We start from the raw sequence: 27,828 nt of genomic DNA, 5'->3' as shown, positions 1-27,828 counted from the left end.
CAAAGTGTGGCCTACACAGAAAAAGAAGTTTAATGTTGGAATGTTGAAAATTTGGTAGGTTGAATATTACCTCTTTTTTGAGTAATATTACATAAAAATGTGTAAAAATGTGAACCTGATGAATATTGAGCATGAGCATGAGCATGGTTGACTGCCAATGAGCTGCTACTCCGTTATTGACAGATCAGCTGAAGTTAAACAATGAATCAAAAATGATCAGTGGGAGCCAACCATCCGTTCACTGTTTAACCCCTGAAGACCCCGACTTTATTAGTCAATACCGGCGCCCTCCCAAGAAGCCTGCAGTTCAACAAAAGGGAGGAATGTTAGTCCGATAGTTGAAGTTGCAGACTCATCAAGCACATAGTTTTTCGCTATATACTTGTTGATACCGCTTGAGACCGTTGAATCCACAGCATCTCCTTCAAGCATCACGTGATTATTTTTTTGGGTTAGTAGGATAAGGTGTTGGCTTTTCGATGCCTCCCGAGCTACGATGCTATGGGGAGGACTTTCATAACAAACCCGTCGGCGAGCCTTCCGAGCAACGATGCTATGGGAAGGTCTTTCTAATTAGCACATCAAAACACTCGCGCACAGGTATTTAAATACTGAATAAATGTAATTTTTCACCACGATTACCCAGACGATGTTGATGATATAGGAAGGACTTTTTTACAGTCATTTACAGTAATACTTAAACTTATTTTAATGCAACAATTCACACGACGTCGTGCCTCCCGATCAACGATGATGTAGGAAGGACTTGAGCAAGCCAATCAGGATGAAACACGAAATAAAATTCTCTTCTTTTCACACACAATGCCACATAATTGACCGCGCGTCACCACCCAACTAATTGAACTGATTTTTACTGCTTGTGGGCAAGAAAAAATGTAACCTGATGAATATTCATCAAAAACTGATGAAAATTCATAATTTTCTGGGGTAAAATCAATCATTTTTTTTTTTTGGCGCAAAATCTGTCACCAATTCCTGAATGATTACCATCATTTTTTTTCTGTGCATGTGAAAAATTTCATATTACAGAAAGGACTGCAAGAATTGAATAAAGAAATATGAAACGATTAACTCAAGAAAGCATGGAGAATTCTCTACACATTAAAAAAATGTGTCAATTTAGACGGTTCAATTTAAGAAGGTGTAATACAGTCGACTCTCTGGTTGTCAATATCCAAGGGACCGTCGAGGAAGAGAAACATCAGTTTACAGAACGATGCAAAATGAAGACTCGATTGAATGTATGTTTTTCTTGGTACCCAGCTATGGAAGAGAATCATGGCAACGTCCAGCAAACAAAAACAAACTAATGTCAAACACCCTTCAAAGCTTCGTTTCGCAAAGAAAAATGTCTATGCAAGCCATGAGATAGTGACAATATTGACAACCGGAAGAGATTTTCAAAGCAAACAGAATCCAAGGGACCGTCGAGGAAGAGATCCTTCAAGCAAGAGAAAATATCGAGGAATAAAGCCAATCGAAGTATGCAGTTTGAAGGGACTGAAGAATTCATCGATAGATGGAGCAATATTGATATCGAGAAGATCGACAGCCAGAGAGTCGACTGTAATACCTCTTTAATGATGTAATTGTACCTCACTTTAGACTGAAAAAGTGACAAAGTGGTAAAATTACACATTTTCAGAGGTAAAATTACACATTATCATGATTTTTTTTACTGTGTACCATGTCGCATGTTTTTTGAGAATTTACGCTTTGTATTTAGTTATTTGAATGTAGTGCGATTAGCTTCATAACAATTTGCGAACTTATAAATGCGTCTGTGAATATTTGAAAATCTTTATTATAATAAATCTAAACGAAGTTTAGGTAAGGGACCATCCACAAACCACGTGGACACTTTTTTTTTGGAAATCCCACCCCCCCCCCCCTCGTGGACAATTGTCCATATAAAAAAAACTTTTTTGTATAAAGCGTGGACAATCGCCATACCCCCCCCCCCTCCTAAAGTGTCCACGTGGTTTATGGATGGTCCCTTATAATAAAGACCAATTATATATTTTTGAAAAACAAATTAAAGAATTTTTAAGCATCACTTTGAATCATGCAACATAAATTGTATTTATACAGCATTTGAAAAGAGCATAAACCGAAAAAAAAGTACTCCGATCGGGCTCAACATTTTTCTGGGGGTTCCTTGGCCAAAATAATTAGACCAGTATTTTTTTGTTTGGCCATTACACAGAAAAAATGATGGTAATATTCATGAGGAAATGGTGACAGATTTTGTGTCAAAAAAAAATGATTAATTTTCCCCCAGAAAATGATGAATTTTCATCAGTTTTTGGTAAATATTCATCAGGTTTACATTTTTACACATTCCTATGTAATATTACTCAAAAAAGAGGAAATATTAAACCTACCAAATTTTCAACATTCTAAAATTCATTCTGTGTAGGGTGGTTTGAAAAATGGCAATTTTCGTCATTTTTCGCAAAAAAAACATTTTTTTTTTTTTCAAAAAATCATATCCATGATGCGGGGAGAGCTAAAATTGGATGAAATGACGCGGAGATATGATTTTTTGTGGTTTTTGCGAAAAATGACGAAAATTGTCATTTTTCGAACCACCCTAGCACGATGTAGGCCACACTAATGGCCAAACAAAAAAATACAGGTCTAATTATTTTGGCCAAGGAACCCCTAGAAAAAATTTGATCCCGATCGGAGAACTTTTTTTCGGTTTAGGCTCTCTTCAAATGGAATTGCTGTATAGCAAATTTCATAAAAAAGATTTAGCTACAAAGTCAAATTTACAATCGAAAATGATTTTGTTTTCCATTTTAACATAAAGTGTACTATTTGCAAGTTATGCCAAGATTTTATAAACTGAAAAATGAATGTTAACTAGGTGACACTGAGAAAAATACACTGTAATCACTTTAAACTATTTTTGCAATTCCCTCGTGAAACTACTTACTTTTCCTGCCATTCTTGAACGACGAAACAGCCTACTTTACTGTACCAAAAATAATAGAATCGAATAGTAACCCCTTTCAAAACATATGCAGAAAAGTTCTACTTTTCAGCACTAAAATGGATGCTGAAAAGTAGAACTTTCAGCACTTCTGAGGAAAAGTTATACTTTTTAACATTTTTTTTTATTTCAACGATTTATTGACGCAATGCATGGACGTTTGTCCTATAATTCTGTTAAAAGGATGTTTTTTTTTCTTAACTTATTTTTATTAGGTCCTTTTAGGTGCTGTGACCAGGTTGGGACCGAGGATAAGTAAAACAATATATAATAACAAAAAAAAAACTCCTTAAATTCCATACTTGGAGATCATAGGGCTTTTGTTAATTTGATTTGGTTAACCGCGGTGGATTTTCTTCAAATAATTCGAACTGTCAAAAATCCACCCAAGCATCTACCACATTGATCGCACAAAAATCTGTGGTAGAAAAGTATCCACCGGTTACCGGTATACGCTTTGGTGGATTTTTGACAGTTCGAATTGTTTGAAGAAAATCCACCGCGGTTAACCAAATCAAATTAACAAAAGCCCTCATGTAACTCGTCTCGTCATGTAACTGACGAGAGTTACTTGGTCCAAGCGGGTCTTGCAGGTCGATGTATTCGGAGATAATTCCCCATAGCTCAGCCGAACTGTAGAGTACCTCCCCGGCTTCCTTCTCCGTGGGTCCACCGTCTCGGGGGCCACCTTGGCTGCTTCCTGCGGGTCGAGGGCGATCCTTCAATTTTCCGTCCGGAACTGCGCCCGGCAGCGGAGGGAACTTCGCCGGCGAGAACGCCGGAACTGCTGGACTCTGCTTCTCCGCCTTCCTTGCCGGCGGTTTTGGTTTCGACGCCTGCTGTCGCCGCTGGATGAAATCCGCACGCTTGGGGCAGCTGCGGTCCATAGCTTCGTGGGCACCAGAGCAGTTGGCACACCGCTTTGGCTGGGCTTCCTGGACTTCGCACTCGTCCGTCTTGTGGGGACCCCCACAGGTGACAGTTCCTGGTTCCATGACCCAGCTCCAAGCAGTTCCTGCACTGGGTCACGTTCGGTCGCTTGTTCCGGTAGGCCTCCCACCGGATGTGAAATCTTCTCAAGCGCTTGATTTCACTCAGCTGCTTGAGGCTGGTGTACCCCTTGGGGAACGTAACAAAGTACGGGGTTTCCTCTGACGAGGCGAACTCTCCCTTTCTCTTGATGGTGTGCACCTCCACAGCATCCAGGTTTTGCGATTCCTTGAGGTTCTTCTTGTCAAATTCAGGTGAAGCCGGTGGAAGTCCTCTGACGACGACGCGGAGTTGCCGCTCGCATCGTTTCTCGTGGGTGTAGAACTCCACTTTGTTCGCAATCAAGTGGGCCCGCGCGGTCTCAAAACGCTCCTCGGAGGAACACAGCAATTTGATCCCAAACGGAGTTAGCTTGTAACTTGGCTTGGTTGTGCACGGCGACATTACAGGTTTCTGGCCACTGGAACCGCTGGAACCGGTGAGACGCTTCCTTTCCCGGCTGGGATACCATTGTTATTGTTGTTGTTGTTCGCCGCCAGCGGGCTGAACTTGTTGTTGTTGAGAAGATTCTCCTTTGGGCCATCCCCGACAACGGCTTCGATGCTGGTCTTCCTCCGCTTCCCCGTTCCATTTACGGAACGAAACTCGTCCCCGTCGGAGGATTCTTCCACCTCCATCAGTAAGCACTGTGCCGCGCCACGAAAACAGCAGAAAAAACAACCGCTGTCTCCGGCTGTCAGACGTAAACTGTGTCAAAGGATGTTTATCGGAATTGCAAAACACGTTGTATGGAACTCGTGGCAAAATTTGATTTTTTCATCACTCGTAAACCTCGTTGGATAAATGTAAGACTCGTGCTGAAAAAATCCTCTTTTTGCAACTTGATGCATAAATTACTATTTGAGCTCATCAACCATAAACAAGACAGCAACAAAAAAAATCATGATTAGATAATCAAAAGTGAAGTTTTTCGATAAGATAATTTTTTGAAGTTTTGTTTTTTTTTCTAAATAAAAAAAAATACTTAAGATTGTTATTGAAAGTTGTTAACGCACAAATCATTCACTATCAAGGAACCCTTAGTTGACCAAGAGATCGGATGCATCTGATGAGAAAAACCTTATGGTATAGATTTCGCTTTGTTGTCCCACAACAGTGCTAAAGATAGGGGACAACACCCATTTTCGCTACCGTAAAACCGTTTGTTTTTTTTAATCTTTCTCAATACAGAATCCCATAGACTGAGCTATAATTTATGGCAACATTACAATTTAAAAAGCGGAACAATGGTCACCCAGCGCAACCAGCGTGAGCTCGGTGTGTTTTTGTTCCGAGTTCCAGGAATTCTTCGCGATCACCTACCGAAGGTGCCAGATTTGCCCGCCATCAGGGGTCCCCCCATCGGATCGTAATAAAATGAAAGCACAGAAGTACCCTGCGGTGCAAATTGTTGCCATAAATTTGCGATCCTTGGAAAGTAGGGGAGGTGGCCTAGGGGCGATCCATTTCAATTGTAATAAAACGGTTCTGCACGCAGGAATCATGGCCAATTTGGCGGTGGCGAGCGGTCCCTTGGCGCCGGGAGTGGTCTGTAATCTGGCTGCTGCTGCCCATCCAAAGTGTGTGGTTATGTAGTCAATCGTACCAGCTAATCAAGAGTCGGTGCCAACGGGGGTTGAATAAGGTGAGGGGGAGGGGTAAGCTTGAGGTGTTCCCGCGAGTAGCAAGCTCATAGGTTTTGGTGGTAATTGGATAATGAGCGGGATCATAAGTGATGGGGAAGACTAGAAGGTTGCAACAAGGATATAAAAATTAAATATTCATGAATTTTATTCACGAATTCGTGAAAAAATATTCATGATTTCATGATTTTCATTCATGAAATCGTGATTTTTATTCATGAAATTGTGATTTTTTTTTCAGGCGGTGAATATTGTTTTGAACGTGATCATGAATTTTTATTCATAAAATCATGAACTTTGTTCAAAATTTCTTAGTTTAAAAATCGTGAAATTTGCGTTTTATGGTAAGAAAATCAAGATTTCAAAATACTTTTTTCCGTGTACTCTACACATTTTAAAATAAATTCACGACTAAAGTTCTGCTCATGTTCTCACTGCATCCAATAGTTGGGGGCATTCTAACCCCCCTCCGTTCAACAGTTGGCAGGGATGCCATCATCATCAGCAGCAGCATCATCACCATCACTATTCTCACCGATGTTCTCTTCCTCATGTCAGAATGCAAAAATCTGCGAGGAGGCGAGAAGGGACGCAAAAGATGCAAATGACCCAGATACGAAACGAACAAACGCGCGCATTTCAAGCTCTTGAGCAGCATTTGTGGAATTTGTTTTTACGTTTTTTTTCTCTCTATCAGTTTTGCTGTGCTTTCCCGGAAAAGGGTACTCAGCTGGAAAAATACGCGCTCAGAGTGCATTTCGATTTCCATTCAGAGGGAAAGATGTGTGGGATTTTGAAGCATTATTTTATTTCAATTATTAAAATTTTAAAAAAATACAATTTATAAAAAGTTCAATTCTGGAGTTTTTTTTAAAAGGTCCAATAAACCAAATTTTTAGTTTTTGCTTTTTGTGTGTTTTTTTATACCCCTGACTCAAGGAGGTTTCAAAAACACCCAAAAAGCAAAAACTGGAAATTTGGTTTATTGGACCTTTTCAAAAAAAAACTCCAGAATTATATAAATTTGAAAATTAAAGGCCAAAGAAAAAAAAAACAAAACAGAAACAATGTTATCCAAAACAACCGCCATTTGGTATCTTCACACAAAAAAGAATCCACGCCAGAAAAACAAATGCAAACAAACTAAAACAAAAGAAGTGCATTCAATCTGCCATTTCCCCCGGAATGCGCAATAATTCACACTCTCAAACCTTTATGTTCCTTCTCTCGCTCTCTTTTCCCATTCACTCAACTGTGCATTTGCAATTTGAAGCATTCTGCTTTTCGCACTCTTTTCGTCGTCGTCGATTCATTCACACTTTGACACTGCGCCGTGGCAGCTTTGGCGCCTTTTATGAATGGATTATGACATTTTTTTCTGCTTTTAGTTTTTTTTTTTGTTGTTTCTACCCTTTTCCGATATGAGTGCACATAGTGAAGTGAGAGTGCATGAGCGAGGGGGGCCGTCCTTATCGGACGAAGTGCATCAGCCCGTGTGATGTTTTATTTTGTCGTGTTGTTTTTAGTTGAATTAATTTGAGTTGGGAAAAAAAAGTTTGAGAAGAAGAAATAACGAGAAAAACGAAGTGTTGCAAATGGGCGGAAATAATTTATTCGGTTGATGATAATTATCACATGTGGAATTGTTGAGCCACCAGAAAAAAATGAGGGTGAAAACAAAAAGAAATGTGCAGTGAAACAAGATTCCAAAAGTGTGCCGGCTGTCGCCGGTCCGGAAATTTATGCAAATTTGTAAATGCACGATCCAAAAGGTGTGGAATGAATGAATGAAGGTTGAGGTTTACCCTTGTGATGGGATTGAATGGTGCCGGCAAAGTAGAATAAATGCACAGGAAGGAAGTAGGTCTTATGCTTATTAGCCAATCACAATCTGACAGCTTTGCGGGGTTTTGCTAGCCATCCCATTAAATGAAGTCATTTTAATTCACACACTTAGTTTTCGGTTCTAATGAAACTTTCAGGGATCGGGCAGGGGTGCCATACACTCAAATTTAAAGTTTGCATTTAACTTGAAAAAAATCATAAAGTTCAATTCTACATAAAGGTTAACCTTATGCTGAGCAATTCTCCACGAAATCGGTCTTTTTTCTAAAATTTTAATTTTTGAAATTTTAAATCCGACTGAAACTTTTTAGTGCCTTACGTATGCCCAAAGAAGCCATTTTGCATCATTAGTTTGTCCATATAATTTTCCATACAAATTTAGCAGCTGGCCATACAAAAATAATGTATAAAAATTCAAAAATCTGTATCTTTTGAAGGAATTTTTTGATCGATTTGGTGTCTTCGGCAAAGTTTTAGGTATGGATATGGACTACACTGGAAAAAATGATATATGGTAAATTTTTTTTGGTGATTTTTATTTAACTTTTTGTCACTAAAACTTAATTTGCAAAAAAACAGTATTTTTTTTTATTTTTTTATATGTTTTAGAGGACATTAAATGCCAACTATTCATAAATTTCCAGGTTGTGCAAAAAATCTTTAAGCGAGTTATGAATTTTTAAATCAATACTGATTTTCTCAAAAAATCGAAAAATTGGTCACAAAAATTTTTCAACTTCATTTTTTGATGTAAAATTAAATTAGCAATCAAAAAGTACTTTAGTGAAATTTTGATAAAGTTTCAAGTTAAATCCATTTTTAGGTGACTTTTTTGAAAATAGTCGCAGTTTTTCATTTTTTTTTTTTAAATTAGTGCACATGTTTGCCCACCTTTGAAAAAAATATTTTTTAAAAGCTGAGAAAATCATTAATTTTTTTTTACAATATTTCTTCCATATTTTATTTATTCCTGTTGCGTTTTAAGCTCCACTTTAGACATTCAGCAATCAATTTCTATTTCAACCAGCAATAGAATTCCTCAAAAAATCAAATAAAAATATAAGAATTTAGCCAAAAAAGAACAGTCATAATTTTAAAATTTTTATTTTATCCCGAAAAGTGTGATTTGAAATTGTTACAACTAATGTCTTTATTCAATACAGAATCCTAAATTTAGATTTTTCCCATGGTAAGATTTGAACCTTGATGTAAAGTACAATAATAATTACATTTGTTAAACATTTTGGTTATTTTGATTTTTTTTAATATATCTTTGCAAAGAAAACAAACGTCAAGCAATGCCGGGAAAACACGCAAATTAGCCATGAAGAAAATATAGCAACTTTAAACATTGGACACAAAATGCTAATCTTGTTCAAAAGATTATAAACTAAATTGGATGCTTTTAGAATTTTGAGATCAAGGTTCATCGGGACTGGCAACACCAGCCAGCAACAGTCAAGTGTTCGGAGCTCTTCAAACTTTTCGATTTTTTCGCCGTAATTTACCGTGATTACCCGCGAGTTTGCTGCTCCAGCATGCCAAGGGCCGGCCGTGGCCGTGGCAGTTCGAGTGCGGCCTCGAAAAACCCGCGAAGCTCATCTACCGGCAGAGTGCAGAAAGGTAAACACACCAACGCCGCATCGACCGCCATCGCGCACGGGAGCGTGCCCAGTGACGTCACCGATCCATCGTTTTTACACGTGTCATACCGTCCACGTGAGTCCCCTGTACGGACGAGACAATCGACTCGGGCATCCGGAAGCACTTCCGGCCAGCAGCAGCAGCAGCAGCAGCCGTCCACAAGCACCACGACAACAACCACTTCCAACGTTCCCACCAGCAACGAATTTGATATGCTGAGTGGAGAAGAAAACAACACCGCCAGTGACAGCAGCAGTGCTAGCGACGACGATGACGATGATGCGCGCAAGCAAGAAAAGAAGAAAAAATGTAACTCTCCGAAGGAACGACGTCCACCTCCAATTTTTATTTTGGATACGCTGGCAGACAATGTTGACGAGTTGCTTGAGGGCCTCCAATATTGTCTGAAAATAGGTAAAACGTCAGTGCAAGTTATTACACATAACAAACTGAATTTCGACTTGGTGGTGAAGAAGTTGAAGTTGCGAAACTTCAAATTCTTCACATTTGACCCTGCAGAGAAGGTCCCAGTGAAGATCGTCCTTCAGGGATATCCGGACCGCCCGATTTCCGACCTGGAAGAACACCTGACGGGCGTCAAGGTAAAGCCTCGAGAGATAAAGGTGCTCTCGAAATCGACTACAGTGACAGGTACGTACACTTTGTACCTCCTGTACTTCGATCGTGGGTCCGTCAAAATCCAGGATCTACGGCGGATTAAAGCACTGGACGGCTTCTTCGTGACATGGCGATTCTACACGAAAAATCCGACCGACGCAGCGCAATGCCACCGCTGTCAAAAGTTCGGACACGGTTCAAGAAACTGCAATCTTCCGCCCCGGTGCGTAAAGTGCGGTGAGACCCACTTCACCGAAAGGTGCAATCTTCCGCGGAAAGACCAGCTGGGGGAAAACGCCCAGCAGCACAAAGCGCGCGTCAAGTGCGCGAACTGTGGTGGGAACCACACGGCGAATTTCCGTGGCTGTGCCGCGCGGAAAAAGTACCTCGAGGAGCAGGACAAGAAGAAGAAAGCGCCAGCGTCCCACCAACCTCCGAAGACTTTGAGCTCGAACGCTGCAGCAGCTGGCGGCGGAGCGGTTCCATCGACCAAACCAGCGTTCCCTCCCGGTTGGGGAGGTTCATACGCTAGAGTAGCCGCTTCTGGCGTCGGTACTCCCCGGACAAGCTGATGTTACTGGTGATGATCTCTTCACGCTTCCTGAGTTTTTCGCCCTTGCTGGAGAGATGCTCACGCGCTTTCGTGCCTGCCGAAACAAGGCAGAACAATTCCAAGCTCTCAGTGAGCTGATGATGAAGTACATCTACAACGGATAAGCTGCCTTGTGCAGCGAAGTTTTCGACGTCAACAGACAATACAAACTGTGATTTAGTTTTAAGCTTTTCCTATTTCTATCCTTTTCCTTAGCAAATCTCGAAGGTTTTTTTTTTATTTTTCCTTCTCTTGCCAAATCCATTGTTAGAATATCCAATTACATCTAAATGAATTATAGTGTAAACCATAGTTGAAAGGAACTCCAAAACTCTATTAGGTTATAAGAAACACTAAATTGTAAATTGATTATTTACTAATAAACACTAATTGAATTGAATTGAATTGAATTGAGATCAAGGTTCCGAAAAAGACGTAAAATTTTATGAAATAAAAGTGAAATAATTTACCAATATTTTTGACAGTATCAAATGTGTTTCTATAAAGCATTTTGTGATTCATTTTGTTCAACAAAATTTGAAATTGAAACTTTTTTTTTAATTTTTCAACAAAGGACGAAGGACAAAAACTTTTAAACCATTTGTTTCTTCATTCCCAAGTAACCACAAGCACTTAATTGAAGTATTAATTCAGTACTAAATCAGCACTGGAATGTTTTGAAGTAGTAAATAAGCTTTGCGAATGCCTCAAAGTACCAAGACTTTGCAGTATTACAACTGGCATTAAATCACCATTTACGACCTTGAAAATGTGCTTCAAAGCATTTGATATTTATCATCAAAGTAACCCATCGATACGGGAAACATTTCAGCCTTGCAAGGTTTTATTGACTTTTAGGTATCCTTCCCCCGTCATACCGTTCCAGTAAGCGTGCGGGCTAAGGCGCTATTCCCCCAGTGTGCATCAGTTTTATTTTTGCGTGAACTGGGTTCAATTCCCGCTGATTGAAGTGTTTTTTTTTTGTTTTTCTTTTTGTTTTTTTTTTGTGGAAAACTGCAGCCTGTAATGAAGCCAAATTTTTCAAAACATATGCCCATAGTATAAAGGACATTATCAAAAGTTCTCTGGTAAATTGAATGACTTTTCTCGTAAGTAAAAAGCGGCTTTCCTGAATTCTGATACACTTTGCGAAATTTTGCCAACCGTGGACCAAGCACTTCTCGGAAAAAAAGTTCCCGTTAGCCGTTAGCCAGTACAGTCGTGCCTCGGTTTAGCACCGCATATGGGGGATGCAAAACCGAGGCGTGCATAACCGAGGCGCAGAGCTTATGGGATTTTGGCTATATGGAAAACATTGGCTTTAATCGTACGAAAAATCATGCAAACATCAAAAAATTATAGGGAATCGGGATGATGTCAGCTATCCATTAAAATTATTATTTCATGAAAGTTTTCACAAAAATACGTATTTTTCCTGTATTTCAAAAATGCATATTTTTTTCTCTAAAGAAACCAAAATTTTTTTGTTATTGCAATATGGGTATCAAATGTTCAGGTTTTTTCATACATTTTGGATGTAATAACATTTTTTTTAAATACTAAAAAATTTCACAATACTACGTTTTTTTTCGAAAAAATACTCAAAATTTAAATTTTTACTATATGTGTATCAAACGATCGGGATTTTTTCAAACATTTCGAATGTAATAATAACATATTTTGAAAATACTCAAAATTTTCACAAAACTACGTATTTTCGAAAAAAAATACTCAAAATTTCAATTTTTACAATATGGGTATCAAACGATCGGGATTTTTCATACATTTCGAATGTAATAACAACATTTTAAGAAAATACTTCAAATAAGCACAAAACTACGTATTTTTGAAAAAAATACTCAAAATTTCCCTTTTTACCATGTGGGTATCAAACGATCGGGATTTTTTCATACATTTCGAATGTTATAACAACATGTTTAGAAAATTCTCAAAATTTTCACAAAACTACGTTTTTTCGAAAAAAAAATACTCAAAATTTCAATTTTTACAATGTGGGTATCAAACGATCGGGAGTATTTTGAGTACATATCTTTTGATACCCATATTGTAAAAATTGAAATTTTGAGTATTTTTTTCTAAAATACGTAGTTTTATGAAAATTTGGAGTATTTCCAAAACATATTGTTATAACATTCGAAATGTATGAAAAAATCCCGATCGTTTGATACCCACATTGTAAAAACGGAAATTTTGAGTATTTTTTTCGAAAATAAGTAGTTTTGTGAAAATTTTGAGTATTTTCAAAAAATGTTCTTATTACATTCGAAATGTATTGAAAAATCCCGATCGTTTGATACCCACATTGTAAAAACTGAAATTTTGAGTATTTTTTTTTCGAAAACACGTAGTTTTGTGAAAATTTTGAGTTTAAAAAAAAAATGTTGTTATTACATTTGAAATATATGGCAAAATCCCGATCGTTTGATACCCATATTGTAAAAATTTAAATTTTGAGTATTTTTTCGAAAAAAACGTAGTTTTGTGAAAATTTTGAGTATTTTCTAAAAATGTTATTATTACATCCAAAATGTATGAAAAAACCTGATCATTTGATATCCATATCGCAATAACAATATATTGTTGGTTTCTTTAGAGAAAAAAAAATGCACAGGAAAAATACGTATTTTTGTGAAAACTTTCATGAAATAATAATTTTAATGGATAACTGACATCATCCCGATTCCAAAACACTATAGTTTTTTGATCATTGCATGATTTTTCGTACGATTAAAGCCAATGTCTCCCATATAGCCAAAATCCCATAAGCTCTGTGCTTCAGTTAAGCACTGGGTCGTGCTTAACCGAGGCAGCTGAACGGTGCTAAACCGGGGCAGTGCAAAACCGAGGCATGACTGTACTTGTCCCTAATAACCTCAAGCTTTCCGTATTTGATTGCACTGCATTTACTGGCTGGCCGCAATTAGAGTGACTCGTAAATAATTTCCGTTCAACGAAATGACAACGGGTTTTTGAACCAGAACCATGAACCAGAATCCCTAAACAGCAGAAAGAAAGTCTTCATTAATGTTCGATGCATCAACCACATCGATTAAAAAATTCAAAACTAACACTCATTTCAGAATACATCAGTTGGCTGGCGCGCATCCTGGAGATCGACGAGAAAAATGCAAGAATAACATCAAAGTGTCACACTCACACATGAAACGCAACAGGAGAAAGAAAAAAACAAAGGAGGCCCACCACGAAGTGTGTGGAGCAGCTGTTCTTTTTTTCCCCCAGCCTTGACGTCGATAAAGCAGTTTATTTTTGTTCGAGCTTTCGTTGAAGTACTAAATCAGCATCACTGTGCGCCACTTGAAATATTTCTCAAGGGAAAAGTGCTGATTAAATGTTTTGAAGCATTATTTGCTGGTATTAAATGCCAATATAATGCTGATTTAATGCCGCTATTTAGTGCTTCACGGTTACTTGGGTTGTTCCTCGCCAAATTATAAAATTAGATTTTTCAATATTTTCAAGACAATCAGAATTTCTGGCAACCATCAGCTTGGTTGGTTCTATGAGCGTCGCGACGCCTATCGCAATATTTTCTGCAGGAGTAGCAAGTGATGCCAGAAGAGAGTGAAGAAAAAGTTGATGTTTTCAGCGGCGGTGTTATAAATTCTGTATCCTTCTTAATAGTTGACGAATCTTTTCGCGCTCTTCGGCAATGTTTTTCCCGGGAACGCTGTAAGCTCGTGAGGTTTTTGAGAATGCAAAAAATCGTTAGGAGGCTCAAAACTGTCCAAAATCAAAACGCACCGTTTAACGGGTTAAATCTCAATTGAACTTCAAAGTCAAAGCACCAGATCCTGTCGCAACCAATCTAGCTCATAATTGGGATTCAGGCTCATTATTTTCTACCAAAAACTTAAATCTCACGGCTCCAGGGCGTCGAATTTACCTTTTCTCATTAAGAAACAAATTTGTAAAGACATTTCCTTCAAGCTGCATGCATTATTTTTACTGGGATAAATTGGATGAAAATCGTTAAACTGAGCCAAAATATTAAGTTTTAGCCAAATATTAAAAGTGCATCTCGATCCTTGACTAAATAATAGTACACCCTTGAAAAAAAAATATCACTAAATTAAAAAACTTACCTTTAAAAAGTACAACAATAAAGTGTGACATAATTCACTCACCTTTAGTATGGGGCTGCTAATTTGCGGGCGTTTCTTTTCCTTGGAACAGAGACAGCCCCAAGGCATCTTACGGGAGGGGGGATGATGGTCCGAAGAAAAAGGGTCACGCCAAGTCTTCTTCGATGGCTTGCAGTTACGTTTTTCACATGTCACTAATCACCCACTTTACTTACAGAGTAAATATTCAACGAAACGTGCACACAGCTCGTCATCACCCTGGTGCACTAGCAGTGATGATGGTTGGTGCACTATTTTGCTTGAGGTCATTTTGGACCCTCTTAATTTGCACTAATCACTCATGTTAAGAAAATTTCGCTGGCAGCACTGTCACGATGATTTTTTTACTGAACTGTCATTGATGCTGGAAGAAGTCTGAAAAGAAATTGAAAAGAGAAAATTTCAGTTAAATTTTAAAACAAGTTCAACGTTAGCCTTCAAGATATTTTTTAAAGGGTGTGAAAATAATAATTAAAATCCTGAAAGATTACAATCGTTTCATCTTGTTCAACGAAAAAAAAGAGAACTGCAAACTAATCTCTCCAGTGTTGCCAGCTACAAATTACTCTCAAATTAAACCCACATGTATCATCTCTGTTTCTCGCAAGAATGCATCCTCTTTTAGTTTTTTGTTATTTTGCCTTTTAGGACGTGTCCACTGGACTGCATTCCTTTTTTCCCCCAGAAAGAGCCTCACATACACAATGGGCTCCGGCCGGAGGCACTGGCGTTGGGCCCATTTATCATCCATGTCCAGTGGCGGTTTTTCGAGCATTTTATTTTTATTTTTTCGCAAGTTTGCACTGAAATTTTTCCCTACAGAAGCTACTCTTTGTTGAAAAATTACCTCCATATCGTAGAACGCCCCCTCTAGCAAAAGAAAGACAGCAGAAAAAAACTGATGAAAATGAAACGCCTCGACCAAATTAAAAAAAAAACACAATCCGTTTAGTCCCTGTTTGATGTTAATGTTTCGCAATTAATTTGCGCCACGTCACCAGCGAAAGTGATGACAAACGCGTGGAATTAATTTGCCAACCTCATTTTCCTTTTTCTCGCCAGCGTGTTGACCCCAATTAAAAAGCTTGATGAAGGAACGTCCTGCCGTGCAAGCGAAACGTCAAAAGGTCACACGGAAGAGTTTGGGAGAGACAATAGACGATTGGGAAATTTGCGCATAACCTCAACAATAAGTTGATTGCACTTTACCGACACGAATCGATTGGACGCCCACGCACCGCGCCCAGGTGTACGATTTGTCTGGGAATCATGACTGTTTGAGGTTTTCAACCCCTTTCGAGACCAACGGATTTTATCAAAAAGATGAACTGGTGAACTGTCAAACGAGGGGTGATTCAATGACCCTGCGAAACATCAGCTTTAAAATTAGCTTATCATCACAACTAAAAATAAATTTTACAGCTTCGATGAATAAAATTTTCCAATAATTTAATTCGAACAATTTTGCTAACAATTCAATTGCAGTGGAATACCACCTCATCATTGATGGCAACACTGTCTAGCCGTTCGTTTTGTATTTTTGTTATATTTTTGTTGTAATTTGTTATTTTTGTGTTTTTGTATTTTTGTTATTTTGTATTTTTGTGCTGTTATATTGGCAGCTCAATCTCTTACGAGAATACCAAAAGTTTGTCGTCGAAAGGGTTCTTCGAGGCGCCCGACTCCTCCGCACTCGAGTTGATTGAGCTGAAAGTAAATAGAAAGGTAAAGTTTGTGCACATTTTGAGATGGTGCAATGCTGGCGCCCTCCATTCTGTCAGTGTGTGGGATGTCAACGGGGACGACCATCAGCAAATCAAAGACGTCGCAGAGAATTTCCAGATAAATCACAAGACTTTCTGCGGAAAGTTTTGTGGGGAGCATATGATTGAATTACAAACGCCTCCCTGTGACTGTCAAAATTGTCAAATTTCACTTTGATTACTGTCAATTTATCTAGAAATGCAGTGCTGCCAGTTCCAGACGAACAGGGGGTGATTCAATGCAGTTCAAAACTTCAGCGCTCCATTGCTCTGATTAGCCTTTTTTTTACCCATTTCTGACGTCTAAAATCCAGCTGGGACTGCATGAAATAAACCAGGTCTTCGTTTTTTCCGGAACCTCGCATGCAAATTCATCAACCGAGATCCCCGGGAATCGGGACCGCTCACTTCCTTATAGAGCTTACAACAATATAATAACTCAGCGAGCTCGGAACGGCTCAGGCATGAATTATTCGTTTCTTTCCGACAGTTCAAAACCACTGCACAGTGTTCGGAATGGCAAAATTAAGTGGAATAAATTGATAACTCCTTTATTTGACGTCCTAGCGAAATGGTGTCTTCGGAAGAGTTGTTGTACTTGATAAGGGCTATCTTTTGAAGTTATTGACATACAGGGTGACGACCTTCCAGGGTGTCAACCAAAAACTAACTTTGTTGGATGACGTTGTAGGGCTTTGGTGTCTTGGGCAAAGTTGTAGAGGAGAAAATTTCATGAAAGTTTGTCGAAGGCGCCAAATTTGTAGCTCTTAATCTACTCGAGACATACGCCATTTTTGCAAAAATGGTCCAAAAAAGCACTTTTTTGGTGATAACTCAAAATGTTAGCATTTTAGCGGCCTACTATGTTCTGGAGAGTTGTTTATGAAATAAAATTACACATCTTTGCCGAAGACAACAAAATGTTTTGAGCCTTTATTGAGGAGTTATAACAATTTTTAGGTGATTTTGAGCCTATTTTCAAGTTGCTATGTTTTCAAAATGGCGCATTTTGGCGCAAAACCGAACAATGCACCTGAAAGTACTCACTTTCAACTACATTTCCTGAAAATATCTCCGTGTCTATCGGTGTCTATTTTTAGATAACTCAATTTTAGTTTGACTGTTTTTAATCAATTTATTTATAATTTTTAAGCGGAATCTTATTGAAAACGTGGTAATAATCGGTAAATTGAAGGGTAAATTGATCGATTATTATGGAAAAAACTATGTCTATGAAAAAATACGACAACCTTTCTGAATTGACCAAGTATAAAAAGAAATACTTAATTTCAAATACGAACAATTACTTAAAAGTCAGTCAAACTAAAATTGAGTTATCTAAAAATAGACACCGATAGACACGGAGATATTTTCAGGAAATGTAGTTGAAAGTGAGTACTTTCAGGTGCATTGTTCGGTTTTGCGCCAAAATGCGCCATTTTGAAAACATAGCAACTTGAAAATAGGCTCAAAATCACCTAAAAATTGTTATAACTCCTCAATAAAGGCTCAAAACATTTTGTTGTCTTCGGCAAAGATGTGTAATTTTATTTCATAAACAACTCTCCAGAACATAGTAGGCCGCTAAAATGCTAACATTTTGATTTATCACCAAAAAAGTGCTTTTTTGGACCATTTTTGCAAAAATGGCGTATATCTCGAGTAGATTAAGAGCTACAAATTTGGCGCCTTCGACAAACTTTCATGAAATTTTCTCCTCTACAACTTTGCCGAAGACACCAAAGCCCTACAACGTCATCCAACAAAGTTAGTTTTTGGTTGACACCCTGGAAGGTCGTCACTCTGTATGTCAATAACTTCAAAAGATAGCCCTTATCAAGTACAACAACTCTTCCGAAGACACCATTTCGCTAGGACGTCAAATAAAGGAGTTATCAATTTATTCCACTTAATTTTGCCATTCCGAACACTGTGCACTGCCGCGGCGTCGTCGGCGGCCACAATCCTCCAGACGGATCCAGTTCCCGAAGAGGCTGGATTATATTTTTCCAGATTGTTTACGAAGAGGTTGGGGGCGGAACGTGCGGACGCAAGGGAATTGCATCTATTTAATTTCTCAAAACCACACGACTGGAAAGTGATCTATGAAAGCGGTTATGTTTCTCCGATCATCCGCGGAGGAGGAAAAAGGTCTAAACAATTCCGGAAGCAAAACGAGTGCCGGAAAATTCCACCGAAGTGCATAACATAACCTCAAAAAGTAGGCCGCGTTGCAGCGCGTGATGCACCCGATGTGCACGTGCCAATCATTATGAGTTCTTCGAAGGAGTTCAGGGGGCCTTCTTGGCAGCCATTACCGGTTTCGTCGTAGACGGTTTGCCTCGGATGATCTCGTTGCGACCCTTTTGAGCTTTGACCTATCCCTCGGAAAAAGAAACAAACTGTCAAAAGTGGTTTATCAAAACAAAAAGCAGTGATGCAAACTGCCAAAAATGACAGATTTTCAACAACTGCTTATCCGCAATTTTCTCAACCAAAGGCCCGCAAAGAGTTCCCCGCCTGAGAACGATTTAAGAGGAATCTAATCGCTCCAGTTGGAGCCGACAAACGGTTGTCTTTCAGCGCGGCGGAACCATCAAACCGAGGTTTCCCTTGCCTGGCATGCCGCGCGGACCTAGCTCATAATCCAATTTTATGACCATCATTACGCATTATGTGCAGCTATTTTATATTTGTTTATTCTGCATGTACCCCCTCCTCGCGCATACCTCACTTCTTCATGACAGCAGTGTTGCCAGAGCAGTCTCCTGCCGAGGCGGTGTTGCAACAGCGTTGCACAAGGAAGGTGTTTAGAACTCGTTTCCGTGGAAGAAATGGGACGGGCGTGATGACCAACGCCGAAGCCTACTGCGATGACCACCTCCGCGGTTAGACTTTTGTCCGCCGCACTTCACACCAATGTTGATTGGCCTCTGGCCTCTGTCGCGGTGAATGTTTGATGACTTGGAACTCCAGGAAGAAAAATATTATGATGATTTTTCGTTGTTGGCTATTGTTTGTTGTTGTAGGAACTGTGGGCGGTCGTGGCTGAATCGTGTTTTTAGCAGGAAAGGCCAATTGAAGAACTAACAAAAAAAGCTCTTTAAAAAATCTATAAACTAGCAACACTGTCTTAAAAAATGACATCTGTCAACTTGCTAATATGACGGTATTTGTCAACAGCGTAAAAACAGTTGCATTGTTAATTTGATTTGATTAACCGCGGTGGATTTTCTTGAAATAATTCGAACTGTCAAAAATCCACCAAAGCATCTACCGGTGGATACTTTTCTACCACAGTTTTTTGTGTGATCAATGTGGCAGATGCTTTGGTGGATTTTTGACAGTTCGAATTATTTCAAGAAAGTCCACCGCAGTTGACCAAATCAGATTAACAAAACAACTCTGATGGCCATTTTATCGGTGCATTAATTTTTGACATTTAAAACTTATAACTAACTAACAAAAAAAAATAATTGAAATGAAAAAAGTGTTTTAAAATGCATTAGACTGTCAACTTGTTTTGCAATCATTAGTTTCCAGAATACGTTTATATTGACGAAACAAATCTGCAAGAAAAAAAGTTTTTGCGATGTTTTACATTGGAGTTTCATAAAAAAATTCAAAATAGGTTTAAACAAGCCCAAATATGCTTTCAAACATTGCTTTGTTTTCAGTGGATTGGACTTTTATTTCCATTGAATTTTTGAATTTTTTTGCCCCTGATTTTTCGGACCAATTTTGAAGGGGCAGCTGATTTGATCTGGATGACATTTTTGTTCAGTGTTACCAACGAATGTTGTCTTTTAAATCTTGTTTTGCTAAAATCTGCAAAAAAAACTGATTTATTTCACATCGTCACGCTCAAAATCCGAGAGAAGAAGAGATTATTCCCACAACCGTCACACTTGTCTATTAAAGTTGTATATCCGATTGTCACGTTCCGGACACCGCTCCACCATCAACAATGGTTCAATTATTTTGTTTACACAAAGTGATCCCGCTGGGAAAGTCTGTAAAATGATTGATTCATCTCAATTTGGCCTGGAAACGTGCGATAGGGTAATATTTCATTTTTTATTATTTTGAACTTTTATGAGGGGCAATTTCGTTAGTTATTTTTATTGTCAAACCTTTTTGTAAATATAAAAAAAAATGAATTGATTAAAACCAATCTACACAATTGTCCAACCACTGCCAAACTTCTCCATCAAATTTCCCCATATCAGATGCATTGAAAAGTTGCATCTGGCCCATGAAAGCCATAAAAATCAACCCAAAGGGAAAGGTGTTCCGTCGATACCCCCTGGAACGGTATCGGTCGAGAGAACGACCAGCTGTCAGAAACAGCGATTTATAAATTTAAAATTTGCAACGACGACGACGCTTGGGCGCACCCACACCCACATAATTCAGCCATTCTCGTTGAATGGGATGCTTTCTTGTCGGGGTTTTTGGTTGTTGTTGTTGTTGTTTGACTTTGTGCGAAAAGGTTACCTTTTCGTGGAATTAACTTATTCCACAATGGGTTGGACAACGGTTCAATGCACCTTGAAAAATAATTAAATTGTTAGAATTAAACTTATCGATTTGCTTCTTTTATAATAATTCTTGAAAAGCATGTGTTTATAATGTCACAGGCATGACCAAAATGACAATGAGTGCTATACCTTAACGCACTTAATTCAACAAATTGGTCATAATTTCAAAAACATCCACTGTCCCTCTTCCTTTCTCGACACAATCAAGATGTTTTTATTGTTCACAGCATGACAATACGGTCATAACACATGACAGCGCATAAATATTTGGTGCCATCAATGACATCCAGTGGCAGCAGTAGCCATCCCTCCAGACTCTGCAACAGTAATAAAGTAAATGACCATCGACCCCATTCGTGAAGTCCGGTCCCATCCCAAAACAGAAGGTTAATCAAGAGTAGAGGGTATTTTTGCACAAACATACAGGCGATTTGGGACGTGCCCGGGGCCAACGGCCGAAGGATCAAATTTCCTAACCTCTTCCTTCCTTCCCTTTTCCAGCACCGGATCTGTTTTGATCTTTTTCCAAACAAAACAACAGCTTAATTTGTGACGTGTGTGTTTGAACATTTGCAGCAGATTCCCGGTACACACAGGTTCAAGGCCACGGGACCGAATTGGGTTTTGACACTGTGCCCAGATGGAAGGTCAATGGCAAAGGCCTAAAGAACCCGAAAATAGCGGTGAAAATGAAGACATATTGCGACACAGAAACGTGACCCATGTCGTCACGTCAATATCATCAGGCCGATTCAACCATATGTGTGTTGAAATCTAGAGATGGTTTTCAGGGATGGGAAATGCTTCATGAAAATAATCTCTCTTTCTCATAACCACTTCTCACTACTAGTTTCTCACCAACTTCCCATTACTCATTTCTCAGATCACTAAATATTAATTTCTCATTTTTCTCGCAACTACTTCTCAGTATCTTGATTCTCACTAGTAATAATCATTTAACACTATCAATTGCTCTCATCTCTCGACACATTTCTCAGTGTTCTTCTTGTTCCTTATTCTAACAAATTGCTTCTAAACAACTCACCAATCACTTATCAACAACTCACTCATAATTTGTCACTCAATCACTCGTCCTTCACTACTTTTTCTTAAGTATTCACTAACAACTTCTCATTACAAATGTTTCAGTACTTGTCTCCTACTTCTCACGACTCACTATTCACCAACAACTTCTCATATACTAGTTGCTCATCCACTTCTCTACTCTTCTTTACTCACTGCTGAGTCCGTAACTATCACTCTTTCCTTATTCTAACAAATTGCTTCTCAACAACTCACCAATCACTTCTCAACAACTCACTCATCATTTCTCACTCACTCACTCGTCCCTCACTACTTTTTCTTAAGCATTCACTAACAACTTCTCATTACAAATGTCTCAGTGCCTGTTTCCTACTTCTCACGACTCATTTCTCACTATTCACCAACAACTTCTCATATACTATTTGCTCACTGGGTCTAGCTCATTTCCCCGAATGACATTTCCCCGAATGCCATTTCCCCGAAAATCATTTCCCCTAATTGGCCACATCCCCGAATACCACTTCCCCTAATCAGCCACATCCCCGAATGCCATTTCCCCGAATATCATTTCCCCTAATCGGCTATATCCCCGAATGCCATTTCCCCTAATCGGCCATTTCCCCGAATGCCGTTTCCCGAAATGACACTTACGCCAATTGCCGTTTATTTAAATTTAAAATTACTCGAATTTGCATATCCCCTAATCATCATTTTCGCTAAAGCCTTTTCCATGACTAACAGTTATTTTCTTTCTCAATTTTACCGAACAAACAGCTTTTTCGGGTATGCTGATGATCTCACTGTTGATTAAATGTTGTAAATTGGGTAGTAAAGCCCTTTGTCAATTTTTATGAACAACGGTAAAAACACGATTGAAAACCATTTCTGATAACTTTTTTATTCATTTTTATGCAAAAAAGTTTTTGACAAGACAACATTTTTCCGATGGATCAACTATGCCCCCCCTGGATCGAGCTGTCAAGTAGGAGCTTTTCTGCCAAGAAGGGCCGTGAAGTGAATTTTTAGAAATTGAACTAAAAATCCCTTTTAAATCCTTTGCGGTCGTACAAAGGGTCATAGTACTTAGTAAAGCTTATTTTTCTTGTGAACAATAATATCACAAATTTAAGCTTAATTTTAGGACCCAATTACTAGATTTTTTGTTGTTCAATTAACATTTGTATTCAACCGCATGATTAAATGTTGTTTTTGAGAAATTTGCAAGGAATTTTTTTCGAATTTTGTTCAAGAACGCAAAAATCGAACAAATAGGTACATAAGGCTGGTATAAATTTTTGTTGATTATACTTTTCGCCAAATCCCAAACCAGCAATGCGAATAAAATGATCAGTGTGAACGGGGTTCTGTACTACGAAAATCGCACGGTTTGTTTTCTGAATCATAAAAATAACAAAATTTCTATTGCATTATTATTATCATGTCTATAAGAAAAAGGTTTTTGTTTTGAGAATGTATAAAAATAGTCTGTAACAATATTCATTGTATTTGAATGAATAGTACCAAACCTTACAACACCCCTTCCCCCTAAAATGCTACGTCTGTTCTGAGTGAAGCCAAAAGAAAGTTGATCATTCAAGGCCAATACGAACCTTTCAAGAAATATTATATGTAGTTTGATGTGATAAAAATTGCCATCATTTTTTCTTACACAGTCGACTCTCTGGTCTATCGATGAATTCTTCAGTCCCTGTTTGCTTTAAAATCTCTTCCGGTTGTCAATAATTTCAGTTTTCATGGCTTGCATAGACATTTTTCTTGGCGAAACGAAGCTTTAAAGGGTGTTTGACATTAGTTTGGTTTTGTTTGATGGACGTTGCCATGATTCTCTCCCATAGCTGGGTATCAAGAAAAAAATATTTTCAATCGAGTCTTCATTTTGCATCGTTCTGTAATCTGATGATTCTCTTCCTCGACGGTCCCTTGGATATTGACAAGCAGAGAGTCGACTGTAAATGCTATTTCCCGAACGCGGTCAAGCCGAAATGCCCGGTGCTCAGGAGCGCGCGCGCCGGGGCACCGGGCATTTCGGCTTGACCGCGTTCGGGAAATGGCGTTCAGGAAATGACTATTCAGGGAAATGACTATTCAGGGATATGACTAATCGGGTAAATGGCATTCGGGATTGTGGCCCATTCGGGAAAATGGCATTCGGGAATGTGGACGATTAGGGGAAATGGGAAATTCGGGTAAATGGAATTCGGGGAAATGACTATTAGGGGAAGTGTCTTTTCGGGGAAGTGGCATTCGGGGAAATGTCCCTTCGGTAATATGGGTTTCGGGAAAATGTCATAGATTCTTGCTCACTCACTTCTCCACTCTTCTTTACTTACTGCTGAATCCGTACCTATCACTTCTCACCATCTATTTCTCACATTTGGGCAACTTAATTTGAATGTTTTTAAATAAGCGAAAACATTCTCATCACTGCCCACCTCACATCACATCTCACTCGCTGTCATCACCAAACCAAACAACAATGGAAAGTGTGCATCCCTACACCGACGTTTCGCCGCTCATTGTTTGGTGATTATTCAATTTGGGCCGCTCCATCCCTGTCGTCATGGGTTTGGGTTGGGAGGATCGATCGAGAATCGGGGTTTTCCAGCTGTGATTTATCTATATTTTTGCACTTCTTTTGTGTTTTGAGTTTTAAAAGCACGGCGAAAAGTGCAAAGGAGGAAATCAATTGGGCGATGTGTTGCAGTGTGTGGCATTTTCGGGCAATTTATTTTTATTTTAAATGTTTAATTGCCATTTCACGCTGAAAGCTATAAATAAGAGAGGGGTTTTGCAGGCACTGACCAACTTTGATTTAAATTGATTATTTATATTTTTATTAGCTCTGTAAAATTTTATGCAAATATTTGTGTTCATTATTTTGTCCATTAAAAATAAAGTTCTTTCTCTAGAACAGTTGTAGTAGAACTTTAAGTTCAACTGAGCAGTTCTCTACGGAATCGGTATTTTTTCATTAATTTTAATTTTTGTATTTTTTTTAGTCCGGATGAAACTTTTTTGGTACCTTCGGTATGCCCAAAGAAGCACTTTTGCATCATTAGTTCGTTCATATAATTTTCCATACAAATTTGGCAGCTGTCCATACAAAAATGATATGCGAAAATTCAAAAATCTGTATCTTTTGAAGGATTTTTTTATCGATTTGGTGTCTTCGGCAAAGTTGTAGGTATGATTTCGGACTACACTGAAAAAAAATGGTGATTTTTAATTTCACTGTTTGTCACTGAAACTTGATTTGCAAAAAAAAAATGTTTAAGAGGACATCAAATGCCAACTTTTCAGAAATTTCCAGGTTATGTAAAAAATCTTTGCCGAGTTATGATTTTTTAAAACAATACCGATTTTTTCAAAAAATCAAAATATCGGTCGCAAGAAAAATCAACTTCATTTTCGATGTAAAATCGAATTTGCAATCAAAAAGTACTTTTTTGCAATTCCGTCGTGAAACTACTTACTTTTCCTGTCATTCTTGAACAACGAAATAGCCTACCAAAAATAACAGAATCGAATAGCAACACTTTTCAAAATAAATGCTGAAAAGTTCTACTTTTCAGCACTCAAATGGGTGCTGAAAAGTTGAACTTTTCAGCACTTGTTTCGAAAAGTAACACTTTTCAACATTTTTTGATTTAAACGATTTATTGACAAAATACATGAAAATTTTCCATAAAATTTCACTCAGTGTGTGTTTTTTGGAATTGCAAAAAATGTTGTATGGGACTCGTTGCAAAACTTGATTTTTTTCAGCACTCTTCGTATTTATCCAACGAGATGAACCTCGTTGGATAAATGTACGACTCGTGCTGAAAAAATCCTCTTTTTGCAACTTTTTGCATAAACTACTATTTGGTAAATTATACCGTTTTCAACTTATAGCCATTTTTAGGTAACTTTTTTCAAAATAATCACCATTATTCATTTTTTTAAATTAGTTGCCCACCTTTAAAAAAATTGAAGAGCTGAGAAAATTCTTTATATTTTGGTTTTTTGAACTTTGTTAATAAGACCCTTAGTTGCTGAGATATTGTCAGGGCCCCGGCGATGGCCTGATATGAGCTACCGAGCAACATTGGCAATATGGCGTCGTTTGTTTACAAACATGAGATTGTTTGTGGACGAACCGAAAAATTTACTTTTTTGTAAAAAAATCTATATCCATTGTGCAATAACATTAAGTCTTACAAAACAGGCAAAGTTTCGTTAAATTCTAGACCAAAATTTATTTTATTATTACTTTTAATTTAAACCTATTTTTTCGCGATTCTGATCAAGATTGCACATCAAATCATCGTGGCTTTAGTGTATCTTTAGTTTTCAAATCGATTCACTGTAGATTCGTGTTTGAATTTTGAAATTTAGCATAAATTAAAATAAGTTGCAAAATTCCCAACTTCAGCCATGTGCAACAATTTCCACATCACCCATGCGGGAACCCGATAATGGGGTAATTCATGCGTTCCAAACTGTCAAAATTCCAAAACGTCATTGCCAATCTTCGGTTCGCTGCTTTTGTTCGTGTTTGAAGTTTCGGGTCGAGACTCTGGATATTGTCATGCAAAAGTTTAAAAACAGGAAAATTGATGTCTCACCAAGACAACCCACCATTTTCTAATGTCGATATCTCAGCAACTAATGGTCCCATTTACAATGTTAAAATATGAAACATTCGTGAAATTATCCGATATTTTCGAAAACAATATTTTCAAAATTTTAAAATCAAGACTTACATTTCAAAAGGGCGTTATATTGACGGTTTATAACTTGGAAACGGTGCTCTTTATCAAATTTTCACTAAAGTACTTTTTGATTGCAAATTCGATTTTAAATCGAAAAATGAAGCTGAAACATTTTTGCGACCAATATTTCGATTTTTTGAAAAAAAAAAGAAGAAGATTAAGAAATCATAACTCGGTCAAAGATTATTTGCACATTTTGGAATTTTTTTAAAAGTTGGCATTTGATGTCCTCTAAAACATATCAGAAAAAAATAAAAAAAAATAAAAATAGTGTTTTTTGCAAATCAAGTTTAAGTGACAAAAAGTGAAATTTAAAATCACCAAAAAATGTTTTACCGTGTATCATTTTTTTCAGTGTAGTCCATATCCATACCTACAACTTTGCCCAAGACACCAAATCGATCAAAAAAATCCTTCAAAGGTACAGACTTTTGAATTTTCACATATCATTTTTGTATGGACAGCTGTCAAATGGAATGTATGGAAAATTATATGAACGAACTAATGATGCAAAATGGCTTTTTTGGGCATTCCGAAGGCAACAAAAAAGTTTCAGCCAGATTGGGACCATCCATAAACCACGTGGACACTTTTTTGGGAATCTTTTAGACCCCCCCCCTTCGTGAACAATTGTCCATACAAAAAAACTTTTTTGTATGGATCGTGGACAATCGCCATACCCCCCCCCCCCTTAAGTGTCCACGTGGTTTATGGATGGTTCCATTAAAAAATACAAAAAAAAAACGAATGACCGAAATCTCAGAGAATTGTTCAACTGTAATTGTGTATTAAGCATTTTGTAAAACTTCAAAATAATTTATTTTTATTTGAATGCATCAGCTCATATTCAAAAAATTAAGCTTATTTTTCATTATTAAAGAAAAATAATTTAATGTAACAAATGTCTTAAAAATATGAAAGTTAGTTAAAAATTAAAAAAGGCTTAAATGTATTTACACTAAAAAAATAATTGTTATAAAAGACATTTTAAATAATGAATATGAAATATTGTTTGTTTTTTGGTAAGTTTATTTCTATTCTCAACACATTAAAAAGTTGACCTTATAAATTACAAAGTAAGTTTTAAAACTTTGAAAAATAAATATAAATCATCGATAAAATAAATGCTCACATTTTATGAAAATTTGTATA

The 27,828-nt window shown here is 37.8% G+C and overlaps 1 protein-coding gene across 6 annotated transcripts in view; it reads right to left on the bottom strand.

Annotated features, from left to right (window-relative positions):
- The window catches only part of LOC6037355 (tensin-1), a 447,484-nt gene that overhangs the window by 323,765 nt on the left and 95,891 nt on the right, over nucleotides 1-27,828 (bottom strand). For all 6 annotated transcript variants that reach the window (XM_038249944.1, XM_038249946.1, XM_038249948.1 and 3 more), the window contains exon 3: nucleotides 14,557-14,928. In XM_038249944.1, the coding sequence (XP_038105872.1) occupies nucleotides 14,557-14,622 (66 nt within the window). In that variant the 5' untranslated portion in view covers nucleotides 14,623-14,928. The remainder of the gene's footprint in view (nucleotides 1-14,556; nucleotides 14,929-27,828) is intronic.

Source organism: Culex quinquefasciatus, chromosome 1 (genome assembly GCF_015732765.1).
Source record: "Culex quinquefasciatus strain JHB chromosome 1, VPISU_Cqui_1.0_pri_paternal, whole genome shotgun sequence".
Classification (NCBI taxonomy): Eukaryota; Metazoa; Arthropoda; class Insecta; order Diptera; family Culicidae; genus Culex; species Culex quinquefasciatus.
Note: the sequence above shows the minus strand (reverse complement) of the source record. Positions and strands in the feature narration are given on the sequence as shown.